The 25102-nt window shown below is 30.8% G+C and overlaps 2 protein-coding genes and 1 long non-coding RNA gene across 6 annotated transcripts; 2 read left to right on the top strand and 1 right to left on the bottom strand.

The window, feature by feature from the left end:
- Positions 1–72: 72 nt before the first annotated feature.
- Positions 73–24222, bottom strand: LOC138190251 (uncharacterized). Its single transcript, XR_011176244.1, has 4 exons — positions 24047–24222; positions 23900–23958; positions 557–1335; positions 73–161 (listed from the first exon to the last, which is right to left on the bottom strand). It is a non-coding gene; the product is annotated as an uncharacterized LOC138190251 (long non-coding RNA).
- LOC138190249 (E3 ubiquitin-protein ligase MARCHF3) lies at positions 1077–5439 on the top strand. The gene is made up of 4 exons (XM_069132918.1): positions 1077–1231; positions 3231–3394; positions 3548–3774; positions 4164–5439. The coding sequence occupies exons 1-4, from the start codon at positions 1081–1083 to the stop codon at positions 4288–4290; spliced, it is 669 nt and encodes a 222-aa protein (XP_068989019.1). The 5' UTR covers positions 1077–1080; the 3' UTR covers positions 4291–5439.
- Positions 7251–23268, top strand: LOC138190247 (adenylate kinase isoenzyme 5). 4 transcript variants are annotated; one of them, XM_069132915.1, is made up of 12 exons: positions 7251–7267; positions 11341–11937; positions 17700–17867; positions 18209–18319; positions 18600–18742; positions 19120–19302; positions 19414–19536; positions 19671–19830; positions 20165–20433; positions 20570–20734; positions 20928–21213; positions 21523–23268. In XM_069132915.1, exons 2-12 carry the CDS (start codon positions 11916–11918, stop codon positions 21780–21782), a joined length of 1890 nt encoding a protein of 629 aa, XP_068989016.1. In that variant the 5' UTR covers positions 7251–7267; positions 11341–11915; the 3' UTR covers positions 21783–23268. The 4 variants fall into 4 exon arrangements, with proteins under 4 accessions (XP_068989016.1, XP_068989015.1, XP_068989018.1 ...); XM_069132914.1 differs by lacking the exon at positions 7251–7267 and adding an exon at positions 9593–9954; XM_069132917.1 differs by lacking the exons at positions 7251–7267; positions 11341–11937 and adding an exon at positions 13022–13141.
- Positions 24223–25102: the final 880 nt, after the last annotated feature.

The following is a 25102-nucleotide window of genomic DNA, read 5'->3' on the forward strand; positions in this document are numbered from 1 at the left end:
TTTAATTGTATATATACTTGTACAATATAAGTTTGCAATTCATTTAATAAAATAAATATTCATAATAAAGTAAATAATATTACAATAATATGTAATATAATATAGGTTAGATTTAACCAACGTATTGTTTTGAGGTTAAAATCTTACTGAACACATGAATACTGAAAACAAGGTTACACAAGCTCCATATACTTTGAAATCTATGAAATACAAAAATATATATTTTATGTAACTTAATTTGAATAATAATATTTTTATATTTTAATTGTATATATACTCGTACAATATAAGTTTGCAATTCATTTAATAAAATAAATATTCATAATAAAGTTGAATGTTAAAAAATATCGTATCTTATAATATACACATATTAAACATTTCATTCATTCCATTTATAAAATTAAACTTTTGAGCTTAAAATAAAATATTATTGCCTTGTGTAAATTTATTTCAAGATTCGTTAAAAAAACAATAATAATAATATTAAGAAAAGTATATTAGAAAAATATGTAAAGAAAATAAATTAAAAAATTATTGCAGAACATCAACTACTAACATTCTATTTAATAATGCTCAACCTTGCTATACAGTTATAAATAATTTAATACAATTAAAGATTGTAAATACAAATATAAATAAACTGCTCATTTACATCCTTTCATTTATCCTTCCTAAACAACTTTAAAATACTGCGCAAACTACATATGTTTATGCATATTAACTACTATTATGTAGTAAATATTACACCAAAATTAAAATTAAAAAATAAATGATACACTCAATAAAATATACTCAAATGCTTACAATTATATATATATTTTTACAATTTTTACAATTTTACAATTATTTAATTTCCACAAATCAAAACTTTTGAATATCAGTAGATATAATTAATTTCCTTAAGAATCAAAACATTTTGGTGACGACTACGTCAAGTTAAAGACACCGATTTGATTGATGATCGAAAAGTGCCGATTCCTGTGACAAAACGGTTGATTTCATCCGGATGACATTGCGACGACATCCAACAACGAACGCATAGGCGGCGATAATTCCTCGATAATAGCTCGATAACGTCCCATGAAATTTCATCAGAGCAGTGCAGCGACGGCGGCGTTCGACGACGCTGCGACCATCAACACGCCAAAAATCGCTTCGCCTTTCTACCGACACAACATGACTTCCGATAAACAAAGTGCCGGCTCTAATTGCTGTCGAATATGTCACGAAGGTACAATATTGACAATTTTCTTTCTTTCCTATTTTTCCTCCTCTTCTTCATTCACTTTTAAGTATATTGATCCATCGATCCTGCACGATCTTTGTTTCCTCCATCTGTTTAGGATTCAGTGGTTTGAATTTGAAACTGAGATGCTAAGAAGAAAGTGTTGTGGTTTCATGATTTGGACAACGTAATTGAAGATTGTTTATGATATCTTTTTATGATTTCTTTTATATAAGTGTAATGTATCAGTATATCCTAATATACTCCAGGCTTAAATGATAAATTTGTGATCCAGGGGAAAAGTACATTGAAGATTTAGAAACGAAGTGTTAAGATCGTATAATTTAAGCAGGGACTATTTTTGTGGCTTAAATAGTAAGTTTGAAAGTGGATTACGTACGAAATGTTTTCAGAACCTAGTTAGTTTCAAGATGTAGTTTACGCAAGGTAATAACCCAAGGTATTCTTGGCAAGTGAACTAATATTTTTTGAGGTAATATAAATAAGGTATAGAAGTGTGTGTTGAAACTTGATAAGTTTTTGTTAGAAATAGCAAATGATTTCGATATGATTCTAAGTGTGATTAATTGTCTTTAAATATTAATTCTGCCAATATTTAAACTGGTAACCTTATAAGGACGGATGATACATATCGATAAAAAATATGTATATTAAAATAAATATGTTAAAATGAAAAAAGTGGAATATGCCTATATTTGTGGAATATGCCTAAAAAAGAGAAACATACATATATATGTATGTATGGTAGTGATTCAGTTTCGTGATTAATGGGATTGAAAGCGTTAACGTACTCTCTATGACAATATTTCCGATTTTATCGTTATTTTTATTTTACATCTCTTACATCTAGTCCTATGCATTTTATTAATAATAATTGATTGTTTATATTTTGGTGATTATGTATGTTGCATACATTTTTGTTAATATTCCGAGTACCTGAAATCTTGATATCGATCATAGATTCGATACTACCACAAAGAATTCAGTGACGTCTCGAAATGTTCTCTGAGTCACATTCTGTGGCAGGTACTACGTTTTTTGATGAAACGATAAGCATAGATTACGTGTAAACTTTACATGTAAGCCTTATAGTGCACGCAACATATAATACGAAACTATACATATATAGGTATGTATATCTGTATACATACATGTATCTACTTACATATTTATATGCAGGGATAGATACATGTAAATATTTTGTTGTAATGTAAGACAATGCGCAATTGACATGATAATGTGTATTACTTATTAATTTATTTACATGTTTGATTATTATTGATCATTGATTATTGACTGCTGATTATTAATTATTAAAAGTGGTGGAACATGGTTTGTGTCGGTGTGATGGCCAAACGAATATAAAATTTAAACAAAATTAAAAATCGTAAAAAGCAATTATTAAAATATTCTTTCATTGATGGCAAATGTTAATTCATGTGCATGGTTAATTCTTATCTTATACGTAATTGTAATACCTATATAAATAGTATACGAGCAGAAGCCGCACGATAAGATTAACAAACATAGAATTACCTTGATATAAAGATTAATACATATTTTATAAATCGAATTTTTGAGCAGATTTTCCAATCAAACACTTTTCATAATACATAAGCATTAAGACGAAATCTCGAAACATAAATCTCAAAATTAATTTTTGCAATACTCACTAAACGGTTTTGTACGGGTCAGAAGAAATGATGTAGAAATGATGGGACTATGTTATATCTGATGACTGGAGCGGATGTGGTTAAATATCTCAGCTGAGAACCACCATTTTTCGCCTTCTATTTATCGGCATACGAGATCTAAAGGTATCGTTGAGGAACGACACCTTTTGTTTCGATCAGTTTCTTCTGTTTCTTCTTTTATTTCGGTGTCATTGCATTTAATACCGTCATAAATGCATTAATACTATTACAACGTTACAAAATGGGGTTCTCCTCTATCATGTATTAAATGAAACAAAATTGTTTCATAGATGAAAGTTCGGAAGAATTGATAGATCCTTGCAAATGTTCCGGCACATTGGGCCTAATCCATGCTTCTTGTTTGGAAAAATGGTTGTCCATGTCGAACACCGATCGTTGCGAGATTTGTAACTTGTCATTCGAGATACAGAGACACTATAAACCGTTATTACAGGTGAGTTTTTATACATTTTTCTTAAAATAATTTTCTTGTATATAAACTTGAATTACATACTCACGTTACTTTGATAAAGAATTAAAGAAAGATTTGAATCGTTGGTTCGATTATAATTTGGCCAACTTTAATCGTTACTAAAAATTACTATAGTCTTTCAGACAATGGTGGAGAACTAGAAACAGATACGGACCACAAGGTATAACTGGCGATATAGTGTGTCTGATACTGTTAACTCCACTTTGTATCGCGGCAACATACTTATGCGCAATTGGCGCATCCGCTTATACCAGGCTTGGTTTTTGGGAGGGAACAGGCTTGACTGCCCTTTGTAGCATGCTGGTAGCCACTTATTGCTTGTGGTTGATTGTCACTATCAGGTATGGCTTATGATCATCATACGAAAAATTTATTTGTTGCATTATTATCAAAATATAGCTACTAATTTATTTGATACGAAATAGTGTAGAAAATCTACCTCTTGCTTTATATCTCGAATCAAGGTTTTCAATACATTATAGATAAAGTAATCGTGTATCTTTTGTTTATAATATCATATCTTAGTCACTTCTCATAGAGATCCAGCGATAAATATAGCAAATTAGCTGATTATACATTGTATAATTCATCATCGATAATCACTAAAAATGATCGATGGCTCACGATTATCTATGTATATTTGTTATTCAACAAAAAATTAATTTCTATCAATTAATGTAAACTCTATTCTTCTTAAATCTTGCCGAATGTTCGAAATTTTTGCTTTTAGATTTCATTATAGGTCGTGGCAAGAATGGCGCAGAAGAAATCAAGACGTTAAGTTAATAGTAAAGCACAAGCCCGAAACATGTACCATCGAATTCTCAAATCCTTTGGAAAATGAATTTAAGATTTAAAAGCACCCAATAATTTTGATAAACAATTTACAATTCATAAATTTCATTGAAATTGTTAAAACTATCGAAATTACTATCTGTATATTGCCATATTCGCGTCTTAATTTGCCATTATAAGAATCTTATCTTCCTATACTTTTAAAGTGATTTGCTTTCCGATCATTTGAAATATGTACATTGATACGGTATGATGTGAGTACAGTCTGCTCAAATCTGTACAACAATACAAGTTTATGTAATATCGTGCTATTAAATAATTTAAAGCTCAGATGTATTTAACATTGTGAATGCGTCAATATTGTGAATCGATACTGTGTGATATTAATAAGCGTTCAAATAATGAAGTACCTGAGCCGAGAGATAAATTAGTTTAATCGATAACTCCGTTAATTTTATGAATAATTAGTTATGCGTTTTTCAAAATTTATCAATTAAACGGCAATGTTCCCTCAAAATTTTTAAACGTTCATATATGATTAATATTATTTAATCATTGTTTTTATGTGATATTAATGTACTTACTTATCATCTCGTTTCTTCGAAGGAGAAAATACTGATTTGTGTTTTCAGTCTTTTTTACCTTGTATTGAGATTATTTAATTAATTTAATGCAATGCTATATACCATTTTTAATAAATTATTTGTATACGCCTCCAGTATTAAAACGAGTGATATTTAAATTAGAACGTACTTATTAAAGAAGTATGTGGGCGAATTTTGTATATTTATATGCGTATTTTCATAAAAATGAAACGGTGTATGAACTAATGCACAAGATTTTAGTACGTGCACTTTTTGTAACAAGATATTCGATGTGTATAATGATACATTTAAAATGATAAGAGATTTTTGTACTGCGTTTGAAACAGTATTTCTTCTTACCATTTAATTGTAATAAGAACATCAGTAAACAGTAAAGATAAATTTGTCAAAAACATTGAAAAAGAATACGGCGTCAGTTGTAATTATTTTTTGTAATTTATTTACAATAATATCTGAATAATATGAAATTTGTAAATAATAAAATGTGTTTAACTATGTCAATTATGTGTTTGATATATGCAGTTGACCCTCATGGAAAAATATAAGTAAAACATTTAATGTTAAGCAGAGTAGTTATGGATTTTTATTTGACATTGATATTATCATGAAACAATTATGATAATGGAACAATCTAGGAGAATCCTAGCGTTCTAATCAAGTGTGATATTAGACTAATCTCTGGACGAAGAATTTAGTGTATATAAATTGGTAAAAATAGAAATAGATCAGATAAACTGTTACAATAAATACAGATTTTTTAATTGAATTAGAGAAAAACTGTGATATGAATTATACTATTAAGATAAGAAATATATCTCTTTATATTATTTAATAATTTCATCAATTGTAATTAAATTATTCATGAAAATTGTTAGAACATTTCCGACAATTTAGTCAGTTAACAGGCAAACAATCGTTAAGAAACTATAGTAAGCTTTTCTGCGATCAACTTTTAAGCTTCTAAGAAGCTTGTATAAATCATAGACACAGTTTATGAACAAGTGTAATGACAAGCATAGCAGCAATATATAGGAAATATCTTTTGGAATATTTATAATAATGGCGTGTTAAAAATTCTTTTAAAAAACCGATAAACGTGAAAGCGAAGACAACAATCAAATGCTTACAAAAATATTTGACAATATCTTTAAACTCTTTTAATTTAATTCACTGTTGTATCTCTTATACTATAGATATAAATAAATGTATTATTGCATGTGTATAATATATCATAATTTTTTAAATGTTGTTTCTCGAATATGAAATATTTAACATGAATTATGTTAGCAATTTTATATATTTAACATGCCTCTGCAATAGGACTTAATATTAAAACATTGTCAGTCCAATTTATGCCAATTTTAGAAGGACAGTATGAATATTTCTCTGACATTAAATGCAAGGCAATATCTTATGAATGTACTTCTTAAAATTTGCATACGAATATTCGTCTTCACGATCGAATATCAAGGTCAAGGAAACTACTAAATAATTTAAATAAATGTACTTGAATATTTGTAAAACGGTCGTGCGATCTTCAAAGAAAAAGATCCGCAGAAATTTGTAAATAGTTATAGTATACATTTAAAAAAATATTACACAACTAAAAATTTATATCCTAAAAAATTTCTAGAAAGATTTTTAAAAGCGAAACTATTATTTTCTTGTGGTAATAAAATATGCAAAAAATGAAATCTGAATTCTACTTTTATTTTTCCTGTTAGAGTCCAAATGATTCATTATTTCCACTTAATTTACCCAATATTTATCCAAATATTCAATTGTATTTTCTGAACCATGTAAAATTCTTCTAACTGCTTTCATGCAATATAATCGCAGTCAACTGTCTTGCTTCTTTTATCCTTTTAAAATCTCATTCGTTAGTGCACTATTAACAGTCAAGTAACGAGACAATTCATCAGGCGACGTCATATGTCCTCGACTAAATAACGAAGGTTGCTCGTTACTTGTCAATGAGACGTCAATAATCAAGTTGTGCATTAAAGATAAATGAACTTATGTTATGTTTCATTTGAAAAGAAAGTTCTATGAGACATTACCGCACGTTAAACGTTAATCGAAACTTCTCATAGGATGACATTTTCATTGGTTCTTTCTTCGTCGATATTCGTCGAAGACGAGAAACAACTTATTTAATTGAATTACTCCAATATCTATCGTTTGTCAAACGTACAAAAGTAAACTATACTAAAAACTCATATTGAGTCGTTATACGTACATATATTATAATTAAAATAATCTATATAATTTCAGGGCAATGTGAGCGAAAAGAAGAAAGCGAACAAGAGTGAAAGAAGTAAAGGAAAGCGAACGACAGACTAGTATTAAAACGTTTTTCAGGGAAGTGATTCGTTGTCACGGAGATGATGCATGTCATTGGAAAACGGGCGTGGTTACCTAAACGGCTTACCTTGTAAGAATTATACATGAATGTATGAGAGCTAAGCAGCTGTATGAGTGGGTATCTAAATAATTTAATCGATATCACAACTATCACTGACATTTTTTAGTATATATGCTCGAATGCTTTTATTATTTTCGTCGAAGAAACAGGGGAAGAGTGGTTGATTATACCTTCGAGCTCATTTGAATAACGAATAATGCAGACACACGGGGGTAATCGCCCACTACGAATCAAGTAGTAATTTCTTGGTAATAGCTCTTGCTAGAGACATTTACGAAACTAAGATTTATGATCGCTGTTTAAACTTTTCACGTTACGAGAAGAATTATTGGTTTACTATCAAGAGAAAAGAAACTAATTTTTTTGGAAGTTTCTATTGGTCGATAGGATCACTTTCTCTTTAAAACAAAAACATATAATGTTATTGGTACGAATTATTGTCTTGAATATGAGCAATCTTTGTTAGTAAAGATAACAAAATTTTAATGAATAAAAGGATTGTAAATATATAGGTAATATTCCATTCCATATTAATGAAAGTAAACTTTCTGTGAAAGTCGCGATGGGATTATTTTTGAAAAATTTTCAAGGATGATGCAACATCAGGCAATCAAGTAACATAATGCAGCAATTGAAAATGTGAATTGATTGACTCCTGGCTCTTAATTGATCCACCTATACATTGTTCCCAAGCAATTATCTTTGCAAGAACATATTCTCCATTCTTTTATTTTTTTATTTTTTTCACTTTTCTTTACTTTAATTTCTAAAATATAATGATCTTGTATACATACTTTTGATAATATAAAGAATATCTCCTAACACTTGTCTTTCACACCTTTAAGAAATCAATTTATCATTAGTTGAAAATTGTTTTCTGTAGTGTGTGTGCCTGTTAATGTTACACGACTTTCGTTTAAAAGAATTTTTCATACAAACAGTTGACGAGTTATTTATGATGGCTAGGATAGGTGAATTACCCTGTACATTATCAGATAGGCATAGATGATGATAATAAAATAATATATCTGCAGTAGAGTATATTTTCACACGGTGACTAGTGATATTAATCGAATATAATGTATGTTCGTATATGTTGATATTGCGCACATCTAATAGCCATTCTAGAAACTTAATCGATTGCAAACGTACCGGAAAAATAAATTCTAATATATCTGTTTAAACAACTGTAGAATTTAAAGTTTTAATATCGTTTTAAATATCATCTCCAAAGTACGAGAAAGTTTTCTTCATTTTTATAACACACTGTTTTGCACTTTTCACAGAATCAGTTTTACCATAATTTATAAAATAAACCTAATACATGATCATGTATTTAATTTAGTAGTTTCCAAAAATAAGCTTTTCATTTTTGATACATATTGTAAGGCACGAAGAAAGTGAATTATAGGTAACGAAGAAACACGGACGCTGACAGTAGTCATGCAGTAGAAATACACCGCATAAGGCAGACAACAAATACTACGTATGTATACATGAAATACACATGTAATATGTGACTGTTGAAAGTTTTCAGTCGCAATGTACGCATGTTTATTACTTTGAAAATAAGGACCTATTTGTACAAATATAGTATATGAACTTACATACGTAACGCGTGTATCAAACTAATAACATTTTATTTCTTCCCACAAACTTTTCTTCGATTCTTTGCAATTCATTTCCTCTAGAAATGAGAAATCAACAATGATTCTTTCATATTTTCCTTGGAATTAAAGAATTCTTTAATAATAGAAGACCAAGATTGCATTTTAAAAATACCACACAGAATATAGCGAGATTAAATCGAGATAATTACGTGATTAGGTTAGACGTTATCTTCGTTGTATTTGAATTTTTATGTAAATAACATACGGTAAATATTTTTAAATTAATCCTGCTGTAGACCCCGAATTCTGTATGCCTCAACTTTTACTTTCAACCGAGAGAAGGACTACTAATATTTTAAAAAAAATTATCGACATACGATTGAAATGAGAAATCACGCGTGACAAATAACTTACAAGACACTTAGATTCAGTCTCATAGGTCATCGGTTAAGAAGAATCCTACTATATTTTAAAGACCCTTTAAAATCCTGTCACCCATGTCAGAAACAAACGTCGATTGGTTCACCAAACGGCAAGTGAGAGGAACAGTTAAATTACATAGTTCGCTATATAGAAGATTTAGAACGCTGTAACAATACGGTGGGATTAATTAATTCGCCAATGGCTAATTCACTCGTTCGAGAACCATCTGCTCGGCAAGAACTTGACATTGAACCTGCAACTCACCAACGCACACTTTCGTACATTGTAACCAACGCAAAAAGCGGGGCCATTAACTCAGACGTATGCAAAACATATGTATGTATCGGACAGTGGTGGAAAAAGGATTAGGTGCGCATGGGCGTATCTATGGTGACGATTGACTCTTGCTACGACCTCTAGTCGTTTCTAACAATCCATTACAGTGTTATCACGCCGCGACTAGAAAACCTCTGCTCGTGAAAGTTCCGTTCCGAAAGCCTCGCGTGTCAGCTGTGTTTTTCATCACTGAGACCACGCTTCCTTTTTCTGGATTCACAACGATCGACAGAGTTCTCGAACGGCTCGACATCGTTATAAAACGTAAAAAGACAAGTTTTCTAGAAATCTAAGAAGAAACAGTGTTCCCGCAGAGACATTTATTATGTAAGTTTGTGCGGTTGTAATTAATGGCTGGTACTTTGGTGATCTTACGTCGTGTCCTCTTCGATCATTTTTTGAAGAGAATGGAAGAATCGAGAGAGATTCGTGAAAGGGTTAGAATTTATTCGAACAAAGAGTAGAATCGTGTGGCGGTGATCCGTTTTGTCGCGTGGCCTCACTTTCCTGGAAGATTACTCAATCGATGTTTCTTTGATGGAACACGGTCGTGGATGTTATATGTTTTAATCGAAAATACTTCGAAAAACCCACGATTCTCTGTGCATTGTCAGAGATTCGCTTGATCGTTTCTTCACGAGCACTTTATTTTTGTCTGATTGCTTGATAGTTTTGATAGAAGTTCAGAAAGAAGGGAGGAGTCATTCTTTAATGGAATAACAAATGGAAAATAAATTATAATTTTAAAGGTTACAGGGTTTATCCTACAGCGATGAAACTAAGTTTCATTTGTATTACATAGATGCTTACAAATTGACTAATCCCTATCATACGAATAATATACAGTATCGATATGGACTAAAATGAATATGAAATTATTTTATTTATTTAATACGTTTAATGTTCTAGTTTAATTCTCTATAACGTGGAAATTTGAGGTTAAACTACGGCCATGTACGTAATTCAAATTTTATTTTATTTATCACTCTGTTACATCTTGCTAAATTGTAGGCTCTTGTGCAAATGCTTATTTCCGTAGAAAATTGACAGTAAAGCGGAAATTTGGATAGAAATTTATGTTTAGAGAGCTCCGATCAGTTGCACTTCTCGTTGTTTTTAGTTCTTTCATTCCTATGTTGTTTTCTGAACTCTCGAATAAAATTAAAAGTATGAATATATGCGCATAAACACTATGCACATTATCAAGTAATTGCTATTAATCGATTCGACATTGAAATAATCTAGCGACTATAAGTGGAAATATTGGCAAATGAATTACGTTGAAATGAAATGCACTTTCAAAGAGAAATTCTAATTTCAAAGGCGGTATTGCGAATCGGTGGAATTTTAAAAAGTAGGATTATTGAAAAATGAAAAGCAAAGGTTCAACGATATCGTTGGAATGAACTTAAATTTTCATGGTAAGAGAATATATGAAATAAGTGGTACTTAATCGATACATATTAAATATTAAATTGATCTCTATTTAAACCACGCTTTATTGCCAATTTCTATTTTCCTCGCAATTTTTTAAATTTCTATTATCTATAAATTTCTAAACAGTTATATAAAAATTTATGGTCTACCTATGATCCGATAGTTAGCCCAAGTTGAAGTAAGAAATATAAATCGATTATAACTCCTAGAACTCTCTATAAGCAAACAAAATTCTTGCGAAGGGTTAACGAACGTTGCTGATTATTTGTATTACAGATTCTTGGATAGTTCGCTGCTGAAAGTGGTTCTTGCTAAAGATGGACGACGTGCCCTCTGATAAACTCACGAAACAACGTGCATCGCATCTCGTACGCTGAACGAAAAATTATCGACTCGATGTGGATGGTGTTACTACTGACCATCGTTCTGAAGATTTTCCTAAAGAAACTACGGGGATTTAATCGACCATCGAGGGAAACTTTACGAATCGAGCCTTCTCCTGCTTTTGGATACCGATCTATTGGACTGTGATCATAAATCTCATTTGATCGATCTTATTCGTCTGTAAGGACATCTACTGGATACTCCTGACGATAAAGTATCATAGAAGTTTATTCGCAACCGTTTATGAAAAGTGAAAAACTCGGTTAATAGTTCGAGTAGTTTGAATCGAAGAAAGAAGAAGTATCGACGAAAACGTTGTGAACAAAAGAGTTCTTAATGTGAGAAGGAAATTGTTGCTTGTGGTACTTGGTTCTCGAAGGAACGTGTCAGAAAAAGTGAATTAGTTAGTTGGAAGCATGTGAGTAAATGGCCGTGGCAGGATCTTGGCATCCTTCGAACGACCTACTATGGGCATCTGCCTGGACACTGGTATGTATTCGTTGGAAATATTATTGATACTATTGTGCTTTAGAATGTAGTGGTATATATTTCATCAACTATACGTCATCATGCGTAACGCAATTGTTAATATTTATCTCTTATGAAAAGTATGTGTACGTGATACCGGAAAGCTGGAATGGGAAATGGGAAATAGGAAACCTCAAGGATGAGGAGATAACAATATCTTTGGAACCATTCGTTCTGAATGAATATCGTTTTATTACACTGTGAAAGAGCTTTCGTTATCAGAGATACTGGAAAGTTAAAAATAAAAAATACATATTTGCATTTCGTAAATGGCAAATATCAAAACTATAACAAGAACGATAAATATCAACGCTATCAGGTTGAACTGCAAATAGGTATTGATTAGATCATAAAATCTTCTGTACATGTGAATTGATATTTCATATCGATGGTTAATGTTGCAAAATATTATCGCATGCTAATGGTAAACAAATAATAACGAATGATAACATTATTTTCATTTAAAGAAAAGCTTTCGTTTAGCATAATACTACAGTGTATATACTATACATAACGTTATAGATTTATTAATTAAAAAAAGCAGTGACGTCGATCGTCTTTGACATAATTTAAAGAATACACGTCATGCGTGAAATTTATTATAATAATTTCTTACTGAAATTTATGTACAATTAAGTGTTTTACGAGGTGTTTTACTTCCTAGTTTCTTTTCTTCTTTTTTTTCATGTTTATCAGAAGACACGGCAAGCGTTAGGTGACGTTAAACGTTTGACTGTCGGATGTATGAACTCGTTAGAATCGATAGAAATGAAGCTTTCATATCTCTAAGTCCAACTAGTGTTTTAGTATCTCCTTCTTATTTTTAGCATCTCAAGGCATTGTAAAGTCAAATTCTCGCGTAAATATTGAAACGTCGAAATTGGCTGTAGACCGAGACTCGATTTATTTTTAATGACAGTATCAACCGAAACGATCGATCGAAGTTAAATCTTGAGATAATATCGTCGCGATTAATATCTCTGTGTGGTATACGCGAGCAATACTTTGGATAATAAATATCGTTCGCAGTCAGTAGCCAGCTGAAGGCTCTTCAGGCGATCGGTCACAAGTAAACAAGTGTAAAGTGAAAATTCAGAAATAAATATACCTGAATAATAAAATACTGTTAGTTAGTGAACTTGGCACCGTCGGTGAAAGAACAAAGGTAAGTGAAATATCGAGCGCTAGTGATAGAATAGAGTCAACAGAGAAAAAAGTTGTGAAAGTGAATACACGAAAGGTAACAAACATTCAAACTGGACAGGGATGCAAACAAAAATCGAGAAACATTTAATAGACAGCACGATTTATTCGTGATAGCATCTAGAAGAAACAAAGAGGAAAATGAAGTACGAGGAGCAGCGTTACTAAGCAGTATAAACGGCAGTGTTAACTTTTCACTTACAATAAGAAACTATAGATAATCAATTAGAATTTCTTCTCTCATATTTTTAAAGATTAAAAGATTAAAAGACAATCGTGTTTGAAAATATGAAACAAAAAATGTTACTGAAATTTATTTGAAAACCTGAAAGATGATATTAGAAAGCAGACGGAGAAGTGGAATGTCTAATGATATATTAGTTTCGATGATTCATATTTCTCTTATATTTATGCTGTTAATCATAAAGAAGATTATACTTTGTAGGATTTTTATAGAAAATCTTTCTTATATATATATAGAACGTAAAACGGTATTTTCGAGAGGAAAAACTGTGAAATAACGATATATATTGCGAAAATGTTTCTTGTTTCGCTTTTAATATTAAGACACAAATGTGAACGGGACACACGCGTGACCCATATATACCTTGTACTTGACATTACACATGTTACTCGATCAATAAGTCTTCCAGCGATTTCCCAAAAGAAAAGCAGAAACTCGTTTTTATCACAAATTCGACGTATTTCTTAAATTATGCAAGACGATAAAATAGAAATACGTTTGGAAGTTTACAAAATGTATTAAACAAGCGCGCAGAACATGTGCACGAAAAATTCCATTGTTTTCAGTTTACCATTCCTCCAAGCTTTACGACACAAAGAGATTTTTCACGGTTTCAATGTAGATGAAAATTTTCTGGAATTTTTAAACGAATAAACGAATCTATAATTCAAGAAATCTTAATAAGAATTTTGATGTATATAATTAACGTGCTACGGATGTTTGTACATTTATAGGAAATTTAAAGATGTAAAGAGCGAGTGTAGAAAAATATACAGGGTGGTTGGTAACTGGTGGTACAAGCGGAAAGGGGGTAATTCTACGCGAAAAAAGAAGTCGAAAATATAGAATAAAAATTTTTTTTTTCTTAAATTTTTTTAAAAATGTACAGTGAGATCCGTTATAACGAGACGCGATAAAGTGCACGCGTACCGAGCGAAAATTCAAAGTCGATTTTCTCGAAAACAAAGCCTCAAACGAAAAATTTTTATTCTATATTTTCGACTTCTTTTTTCGCGTAGAATCACCCCCTTTTCGCTTGTACCACCAGTTACCAACCACCCTGTATAAAATATTCAAAGTATAGAAGTCGTTATAGTATTTAAAGGATGGAACGCACCTCTACTTAGATTTTGTTTCGTTATGTTTATAAAAATATGAAATGGCATAAATTCTGTGAGATTGATACTTTCTTGAGATTGAAACTCATCTTTAAGCAAAATATCAACTGCGATCTAATCTTCTTCCGAGATTAATCAACGCTTTCTTTGTATATATGGTCAACGTGAAAAGGTGATACGCTTGTTTCGTTTACAATGATTCCTTTGTATCATATTCTCTTCGAGGATTCGTTTACCGCAAAGTTAATAGTTTACGTAGAAATGAATAGCTCGATGGCAACAAAGAAATTTCTATAGGCATGAGTCACGTAACGAAATCAATATTGCAAATAAGTTCATGACGTTTGTCGTTAGCTAGTCAGTGTTTATACCCCTTTCTTCGTAAAGGAAACAGTAAGATGAGAATCAAATCTTAAACATAATCTTTTATATCTTTCTTTCTTTTTTATATCTACGATTAAAACCACGGTTGTGAATTACCGTGAAAGGACGTTACCAGTTATTACGATTGGCCTTCTATTAGCGATTCTTATCACAAAGATTATAAACGTTGAAGCAACAGTAAGATATCGTTCTTGCATCGCGTATATTATTTGATATAGTACCGGCTGCTATCATTATTTCAATTATCATTGAAAATAATAACAAAATTACCTGAATATAACATTACGATTACTATAAGATTAAACTCAGCTTAATTTGTTGAAATACACATCCCCTATACGAAAATTGATACGTTAAAACATGCTTTAAAATATCATCATCAAATTACACTTACTGGAAAATGAATTAAAATGTTTATTGAAGGCAACTATGCAATCGTGCGAATCTGCTTTATTAAAATCTTATAGTCTAGAACATAATTTTTAATGTATGATCTCCGATCATTACGTGTGGTCACCTTTTTCACAGAAACACATCGTTCCACGTGTACAGCAGTAACGTGTGTTTCTTTCCTTTATGGACACGTAGATGCTTCAACGTTAGACCTGTTTCTCTACAATCGAAAGGAGACCGCAAGAACACAGTTTATACACAGTTTACGTATACAGTTTAATCGATATCGTGGAAGTAACGTTACACTGTGACACGGTGTTCGGTCATGATAAATTTCACAGTTAACGTAAAGGCATTCAAATGATTTCGATTGCATACGAGAATGTGCAAATGTTTCCAGTTTCATAGATCTTATACGTATACATAGATATTATACGTATATACCAAAAGCTACGATACCTAGCTAGGCACGGTGGAGACGTGCGATTCGCCACAGCGTCACCGTCGCGCCAATTTGTCGTTACATTTTAGAATAGCGTGGATTTATACGAAGCAGTTCACGCGGAACGCGATTCTCATGTCTGGTGCAGACGAGCGATTTTTTGACGCTGCGTTCTCTCTGCGTCTATATGTATCGCCTTCGTTATTTTTAACTGGAAAAACGGCAAATTAGTGCAAAACGCTCGTGTAAATTACGCGGAAAATTAGACGCGCAAACGTGACGGCAATCGCGGCGATGATTTTTTATTTTTCGGATTTTTTATTGAACGATCAAATTGAAGAATTAAAAAGATTAAAGATCGTTCCTCGATCTCATTCTCTTTTGACGGTTAATATCACATAGTTCCCTCTTTGAATGATTGATTGATTAATAACATTATATATTATTCCACAGTGGTGTATTTAATTTAACGATTAGAGATTGCAAAATTTGATTAAAATATTGAATTAAAAAAAATAATAAAGCTACTGAATATTTATTTCACACAATTTTGTTTAACGATGAAATATTTTTTGTTAAGTAAAATCATATCTATCTCTGTCTAAACAATTCATTTCTTGTAGTTTCTATAATCATATACGTTTAATAATATGTTTGAACTATGTATAAATCTTTTCTGGAATTAAACTGGCAGTTCTTCGTTAAGCTATTGAAATTTCTATAGATGTACGTAAATAATTAATAGAAGTATAAACTCATATATGAATAATTCATTCTATATGTACAAGCATATATGTATATCGCGTATGATCTGTACCTATGTGATCGAGTTAAAACATTTATGAATAAATTAAATACCGTACAATAGTAATGTAGTAACATACAAAACTTTAGCTAAGATCAGATATTATAAAATATTGGTATTTAAAAAAGGAAAAATTGTTTTCATATCACAATCGTTAATAACAATTTTCATACTTTCATCGTTCATTAAATAAAGTTTAGAAATTGCTAAAAAAATTATCGTATTTAACATTTTTCTATTAGAATCTCACTTTAATACATTTCTGTTTAATTATTATACCTATATTTTTATTCGCTGATGCATTTTTATTTCGTTTATCAACTAAGGCCGTAGCAGTGTTTGTATTTGAATGAAAAGAATCCCAATGGTGCCTGATAAATTACTAAAATTAGAAAAGATTTTCGAAAAATATAAAGAAAACAAGGGTGGCTAACACGTATATGATCACTATACTCGTTCGTTTTCTTCCGAAGCGGAAACCAAGAGATAAAGGAAATCTCATAAAAGGAAGAGACAAACAGGTGCTGGAGACCTTTTAACCTAATGAAGACATTGCTTCGTAATCGTTAATATTTAAATTAAATGTACATAAGCGCAGCTGCACGTGGTGTCATAAATTGCCACGCAATATTACGTAGCGCATGCAATGTAAAAATCGAACGTTACGACATTATGTAGACAGATAATTTTTCTAAGAGCATGTTCTTCACAGTACGTCATCACTTGCTAAATATAATAATTTTTAATACAATACATTTTACAAAATAATATTACAGTTAACGTAAAGTTAACAGGTAATTAAGAAAGAAAAGTGTAAAGAACAGAAGGAAGATTTAAATTGACATTAAAATCGATCGGAATCTATGAAAATTGCTTTTGCAATAAGCAATTATTGTATTGGGTTGGCAACTAAATGATTGCGAATTTTGTCATTACCACCTAATGACAAAATCCGCAATACTTAGTTGCCAACCCAATACAAAATGTTACTAAAAAGTTTTAATTGAACATCGAAATGGCTAAAGAATAAACCGATCATTCTCCAAACTCATAGTACTTAGTTTATAATTTCAATCGATAATAATCTAGTTTAACGATCGACTTCGAGTTATTTAACGAAAAATTTGGTCGCAGATCAACAAAATGGATCGCAGGTGTTCGAGGAAGCTGATGCTCGAAGCGCGGGGAAATGGCGAGGAGAGGCTGGCCTCTTGTCAACTCCTCCAAGCGGATATTTTCCACAACAGAACGTTGGTGCAGTTAAATTCGAAGTTCCAAAAGTGCCTGTCATATTTGTGCTTGGTTCGTATCATATACGATTCAGTTGAAAAATAAGAGCAAAGTATTTGAATTGCTTTCACGCACCTTGCGTACATGATTCTCGGATGAAGTTGCAAATAAGAATGTGAATTAACTTTCGGATTAGGACAACTCTTTTTAATGCAAAGTTTAATGTAAAAAATTGTTACCCATTTTTACGTTTTAACAAATTTTGGCATAAGAAAGTTTCTGTTAATTTGATTATTATCGTAAAATGCTATCAGCGTTTTAGCTGCTATTCGAGCAAAGTACCATATTTGTCTATAGTGCGAAATGGTGCTTTATCATTTTTTCTATATCATGATACAACTTTCGATCTTCAGGTGGACCTGGTAGTGGAAAGGTGACACATTGTGATAATTTGATGCAAGAGAAAAAGGGTATAACGCATATTAACATGATGGATCTCCTTCAACAATACGCTCTTGGAAATGGTACGGAGACACGTTATTTGTAAAGTAGATCATTAAGTGAAAAATTATAGATAATTACTATACACGTAAATTAATAAATATTAGTGATGTAACAATTACTAAATAAAATTGATAATGAATATATTGTTATAATGATTTTATTGCTAATGAAAGCCCGTAAGATAGATGAAAACAGAATTTTGCGAATCAAGCGATATTAGTATATTATTATATTAATATTTTTTATTTATTATATCCTATATATAAATATCCTATTGTTGATATATTATTTTTACGGTAGATATGCAAGATTTCGGACAACTTAGCAGTAAAACAGTTGCGGAGGTTCTTATGCTGGAAATCAAAATGTCTCCAGGTTCCAAAGTCTTTCTTGTTAGTGGTTATCCACGTAATATGCGCGACGTAGTAGAATATGCTGAAAAAGTAAGTATTTCTATATAGATATATTTTGATTCGAAAACGCCTTTTCTAACGACAGAGAAGAATAATCTGGATCAAATTCTTAAATAAGATATGTAAGCAAAACATATATTGAAACATGCACGAAGCAGATAAAGGACAAAAATCGATCACCAAATTAGGACATTCTCTTCGATTGATCCTTTCATAATATTTCTGAACTCCCGTTTGTAGAAAAGAAATCGATTTTCTTTGAGAATCACAATTGAATGTTACAATTAATCGTGTCATAAGTTTTATAGAATAGCTTCTGCGACACTTCGTTAAAACTGTTACATTAAGAAAGGAAAAATGATCCTTTATGTTATAAAGAGATACAAAAATAATTGTTACATTTACAGATTAAAATTGTAAACGGCGTGATTCTCGTGTCCTGGAGACAGGAGATTCTCGAAAGACAAATCGATTTTGGTGCACAACTTGGACAAGTAGTGATCGAGCTAGCAAGAATGGAACTTTATAATTTTTATAGAAACGTTATGCCCGTCGCAGAATATTTCGATCAAAGTGGAATGTTGCTAGAGGTAAGCAAGCGAATATTTCTACATACTTGTTGAAACTTGATGCTGATTTCATTTCCCGAACGTGTGATAATCATTAAAGGATTATCTGATTATCGCTTATGGTAATTACAGATAAACGGAGAAAGAAATCCGAGCGAGGTTTATGTCGATTTTCGTGAAGCGGTTTTCAAAATTCTCGGCTTGTCAAACGATGAAATACAAGGAAAAAATGCTTCTCAACCGTTAAAAACAGAAGTAAGTTTCCATGTTTCGAACCGGTGATATGTATTTATTCTTCGGCTTACGATCTCTTTTGCTGAACGCTTGATAAATTCGTCTGTGAAAATGTTAATATTCAAGCTGTCCAACGTAGAATATTGAAATTACAGGTAGAAGTCGAGAGGAGGAAAGAATCTATTCCAAAATCATCATCTCCTATGGAAGAAGTGTTGGCTCAGCTAACGCAAATACCTGTCGAGGTGAATGTGAAACCCGTAAAAACCGCGATCAAGTCTAGAAAAGGATTACCCGCGTTCATCTGGGTTATAGGTAAGAAAAAGTACACCTTACGAAATCGTTCCTTGAATCATTCTAAATCCAATCGTATTATCTTTTTAGCCTTAACAAATTTCTTAAGTTTGCCAAATTGTAGTTAATTTAATCGGTTAAATGAAAGAATGGTTTTTTGGTATGCATGATTTCTTTCTACTTGTTAGAACACGTAAGATTTGAGCATAAAGGTTCCAGGAGCATAGCATATAGAGCTTAAAAATAAAAACTTACTGAAACTAATTATATCAAAGTTACGTTAACGAACGAATTAGATCGAAGAAATTTAATAAAACGTTATAAGCACTTAAGATTGGTATTTTTATTTTACTAGGTGGCCCAGGAAGCAACAAAGAAAATTTATGCACTCAGGCTGTTCGCAATATGCCAGGCTGGGTCCAAGTTAGCATCGGTGGTTTACTTAGAGCGATGGCATCGTCAAATACTATTGTCAACGATGCTATCGTCTCTGGAGAAACGGTGCCACAAGACATCGTCATGCAAGTAGTAGAGCAGCAAATTATGCTAAATCGCGACACGGATGGCATAGTAATAGATGGCTATCCGAGGGACTTGAATCAAGTGCAAGAATTTGAGAATAAGGTAATTACAATGGCCCATATATACATACAGTTTGATAATAAATGCACAACGGTGTACACAATAGATCTTTTCTCATGTTTTTACAATTTTATCCAAGTTTAACGAACATATGCAATATTATTTCTCAACTTTTTAGTTTGGCCAGCAGCCACCGTTAGTATTATTAGACTGCTCGAAACTACAACTTGGCAGAGGAAGGATAGATGATAACGTATCTGCATTTAGAAAGAGGCTGGAACTCTTTCGCGAAGTATCTTTACCTATGTTAAAAACCCTGGATAACGAAAATCGCTTAACGATTGTAAGTGTAATCCGAAAACAATTCTTCCTCTCTTGTGATACAGACAATATAATACTACAATACCAATAATACAATAAAAATTTGACATTAGATAGATATAAAGGAATATATAATTTTATATAAAATTAATATTAAATTAATCAAGATAGTACGAGTGTAGTAATACGAAAATGTGAAATCGTTTTCAATACAGATTGATGGCGACACGGACGTACCAAGCGTGCAACAAGAATTCGCGGCAGCACTTTATCAATTAATGACGCAAACGCGTCGCAAAGAAGAGAATGATCTACATAATCCTGAACCACAGATGGTACAAGAAAATGGAAACAATGAGAAATTAAATACAGTTGTTCTTAATAATAGGGATCAATCGATCATATCAAATGGTGTTTCTAAGCAGATGACCGATGGTAAATTAAATGTCGAGCAAGCGGTTAATGCTACGAAAAATATGAATGGAATACGCAGCATACAGGGTAACCAATATTCTCTCTCTCTCTCTCTCTCTCTCTCTCTCTCTCTCTCTCTCTCTCTCTCTCTCTCTTATTTTACTTTACCTATACCTAAGTACATATGTATAATATATACACTGCAAATGTTTATACGTTTATATAGTATTTAATGGTTGCTAATCTCTGCTTAGATTCCATTTTTAATTACGTTTACAAAAATATGAAGTTATAGAAATATTCGCAGTTTGATAATAAATAAGTTAAATTTTAATGGAACATAATTACTGAAAACAAAGAACAAGAATAAGATTTAATCAAAATTTCCACTGGCAGGTGCAGTACGAATCGCAAATGGATTAAAGAATACCGCCAGACAGGTTCAAAAAAACGGAGCTGCTCGTATGCAAAACGGTATTGCGAATGGTACCGCACACATGTTGCAAAATGGTGTTGCACATCTGGCCAACGGAATTATATCAAGCAATAACAAAGTTGCACCGGCAGTACAAAATTATTTGCCGAACAACACCAAAGATGCAGTGAGGAAGATGTACAATGAGGTCGAAGGTTACCAACAGAATTTACACATGTAGTTAAAAACACGTGTAAGATCATCGTTCGAACGAAAAATTAAAAAGGAGAAAAGAATATTTTTAATATTGTTCTATCTTTTTATAAATTTAATCGATCACGTTAATGATCACGAAATGAAACGAACACTCGAAGTTCCTCTCTGATAAAACATACATACATATATAAGCAGTATACTATACGTATTATAATAATACTATATGAAGATTTTTCGGCATTACCTGATAAACTGGAAAAGTATAATTTACTAGAGAAAATAAGAAGAAGTTATTATATGAAATTTTTATTTATGAACGCTTTGCCATGATAGAAGAAAGACTTCAATGCCATAGATAAGTTTCAATAAATGTGTAAACATTACATTACAAGAGTCTTTAAACGAAATTCAGAACTCGCTAATTAAGAGTCCATTAAACGGGATCGTTTTAAAACAGAAAAACATAATGTAAAATAGCAATGAAAAATCGTTACTTGATTTATGTTGTGTTCAATATGAACTTATAATTTTCCAACAAAACAGTTTCAACACAATTTCGTACTATATTTTTTACTTATTTTCAATAATCCCAGTTTGTCGGGAAAATCCGGAAACAGCCCACTTACGTAATAATACATTCTCATCGTGCCTTAAGACCATTACGACTTACATAGGATTAAACGATGAATTTAAGAGGAAAGCCAAACGCAAAATTAGATACGCAAATGTATACATATAGACTAAGATACTCGTATTCAAATATCGAGGTTTCGAGACTAAATAGTTGTATACGATACGTTTAAGTGTAATATGAAATACGTATGTTTTTCTTTCTTGTTTTTCTTATTCCTTTTTACCTGAACGTTACAGACAGTAAGTACTTACATCAAGCGAGACTGATAACGAAGTAAAGTATTTAATATCGTTCGTTTCTAATAAAACGCGATTATAAAAATAAGATTTTTTATGGAATTCTAGAAAACAAATATTTCAAGAGTGTAAATGAAAATTTAACTCTAATGAAAATTGAACCAAATTATGCAAATTTAATAACTACGGATCAGTAGCTTGTACGTTGAACTCTTATCAAAAGAAATTAAACGGCTCTTGATACAAGCACATATTACGTAGAAAAAGAATTTAGTTTCGGACTTTTGGATGGAATAATATTATCCGTGTTTCTATTACTCTAAACGGTACTCATAGTAAGCACGATAAGATATCAATAAGTTAAGTCTAATTAAAGAACATTTAATAATTGTATATTCTAATAAAATATTAAAATAATCGTTTTTTTCACCTAGTTTGAATAGCTTCTTTAATTATTTCTTGATAATTTATTTCTATGTCTAATATTTACAAATAAAATTTCTTTAACATTATTATTTACCATTATTTATTTACGCGAATTTCTGTTCTATATTAATTCATTTTCCTTCTATATACTTTCAGTCGTATTCCACATAAATGGAAAATGTCTCAATGAAAAATCAATCATTTTCTTCGTTCCATTTATATAATATTGGACTGGTTTATGTACGAAACTGGAATATGTACAAAAAAATATGAATGAAGCAATTTTAAATTGTTCTTCATTATTGAAATTATTTTCTTTCATAAAGGAATAAAACTAAAATCTTCAAATCACTCCTGATTATTAAATAAATAATTAAGTAGTTTAGTTTTTACATTTTAATATTTCATATCACAGGGATTTATACATTACACGTAATAAAACATTAGATACCTCACTAAAAATGTGTTTATTGGCCTTATTAAAATAAAATCTTCTTTTATGCGTGCGTTTTAAAGCATTTGCGTTACGAATTATGATATAGAGATATTAGTCCAAATATTCAAAAATTATGCAGGTAGTAAATACGTAAGATAACGCAGGTAATAATGCAATTAAAAAACATGTATACAGAAATATGATATGACAAATCGTGACAAATTTTGATATGACAAATAACTGTAAATAAACAATAGCTTTTTAAATGCATGCAGAAAGTAGATTTACATAAATCAGGTGACAAACTGTTTTCTACACGAAGTATAAAAAACATTTCAAAAAGATTCATATGTATATTGAAACAGTTGTAGTTAACCACAACTCTTTAGGATAAATTTAGAAATACTTACATCGATGCTGGTGTCCTGTGAGGTATTCAACAAACTTCTTTCACGAGTTTAACAGATCACTATAGATAAAAAATATCATGTACAGTATGTGTTTATTTCGTTTCATTAGTTAATTGTATCACAGATAGTGATCATAAATGTACTTACAGGATACAACTCAAATGCATTCTTCTTTTCCTCTTATTTTCACTGAAAATGTAGAATCCAGGACACCGGCAATATTTGTACAAAAACTTGTAGAACATCCTGTAAAAAACAATATCATAAGAACAATAGCACGAAAAATAGAAATTACTTAATGTCTTGAACTTATAGTTTTATCAAATTTTATTTAAAAATTGTCGGATAAAATGTCATTGCTGTGACATACCGTGCAATTAAATGCATTGTAAAAACCTTACAATTAAGTGACATAATTTATAAATATACATATAAATCTAAGCAAAGTTTCATATAATATACAACTGAGTCCGCAGGCGGATTTATATAAATTGTATAAATCAATATAGATTAACGTTAAAATCATCTTCTACTCAGAATATTTAAATTATAATTTATATTATTTATTATATGAAACAGTTTTTTATGTTTTGCCTTACCTTTACGATTTGATTTTATTGGAACTTTTTCGAGACAAAGCACATCGATTCGTGCTACAAACACTCACATTCAGCATTCGTTTCTATACATATGAATTGTAATTTTTAATTGATATTAAATTAATATGATAATATTTTATAAATAACAATATCATTGTCTTTTTTTTCAGCGATAAAGTATAAAAATATAAAAGTTGTATAATGTTCTATATTATTTAGATTATTGCTATATATATCGATGTTTTTTTAGACAAATATTGAGATAATAAACAAATGCACTGAAATTTTACACAATATCGTTATCGTATTATTTATTCCACGTACCATAACTAAACTAACTAAACTAAATTGAGTGCGAATTTTACCCTACACCATCATTTATCTATTTCATAAAAAAAACACTGTATCAATTAAATCTCTTGAATAATAAAAAATTTATTTAATCGTACGTTTATAAAATAATATGAATTTTCGCACGTTTGAACAAAATGTATAAAGAACGAATAACTTACGAAATTTTTTGAATACTTTCATTGGTCATATCAAATCCTTCTTTATGATTGGTTGACAATTTACTTACAATTTACTTACTAAAATAAAAAAC

This window comes from Bombus flavifrons, chromosome 3 (genome assembly GCF_040668555.2).
Source record: "Bombus flavifrons isolate JBK064 chromosome 3, iyBomFlav1_principal, whole genome shotgun sequence".
Taxonomy (NCBI): Eukaryota; Metazoa; Arthropoda; class Insecta; order Hymenoptera; family Apidae; genus Bombus; species Bombus flavifrons.

Bases quoted from the DNA above. Each gene is read 5' to 3' on its own strand.
- LOC138190249 (XM_069132918.1), top strand. From the start codon at position 1,081: ATGAAATTTCATCAGAGCAGTGCAGCGACGGCGGCGTTCGACGACGCT. The intron at 1,232-3,230 runs GTACAATATTGA...ATTGTTTCATAG, and splicing joins CTGTCGAATATGTCACGAAG to ATGAAAGTTCGGAAGAATTG. The intron at 3,395-3,547 runs GTGAGTTTTTAT...AAATTACTATAG, and splicing joins ACTATAAACCGTTATTACAG to TCTTTCAGACAATGGTGGAG.
- LOC138190247 (XM_069132915.1), top strand. From the start codon at position 11,916: ATGGGCATCTGCCTGGACACTG. The intron at 17,868-18,208 runs GTTCGTATCATA...TTCGATCTTCAG, and splicing joins GCCTGTCATATTTGTGCTTG to GTGGACCTGGTAGTGGAAAG. The intron at 18,320-18,599 runs GTACGGAGACAC...TTTTTACGGTAG, and splicing joins ACAATACGCTCTTGGAAATG to ATATGCAAGATTTCGGACAA.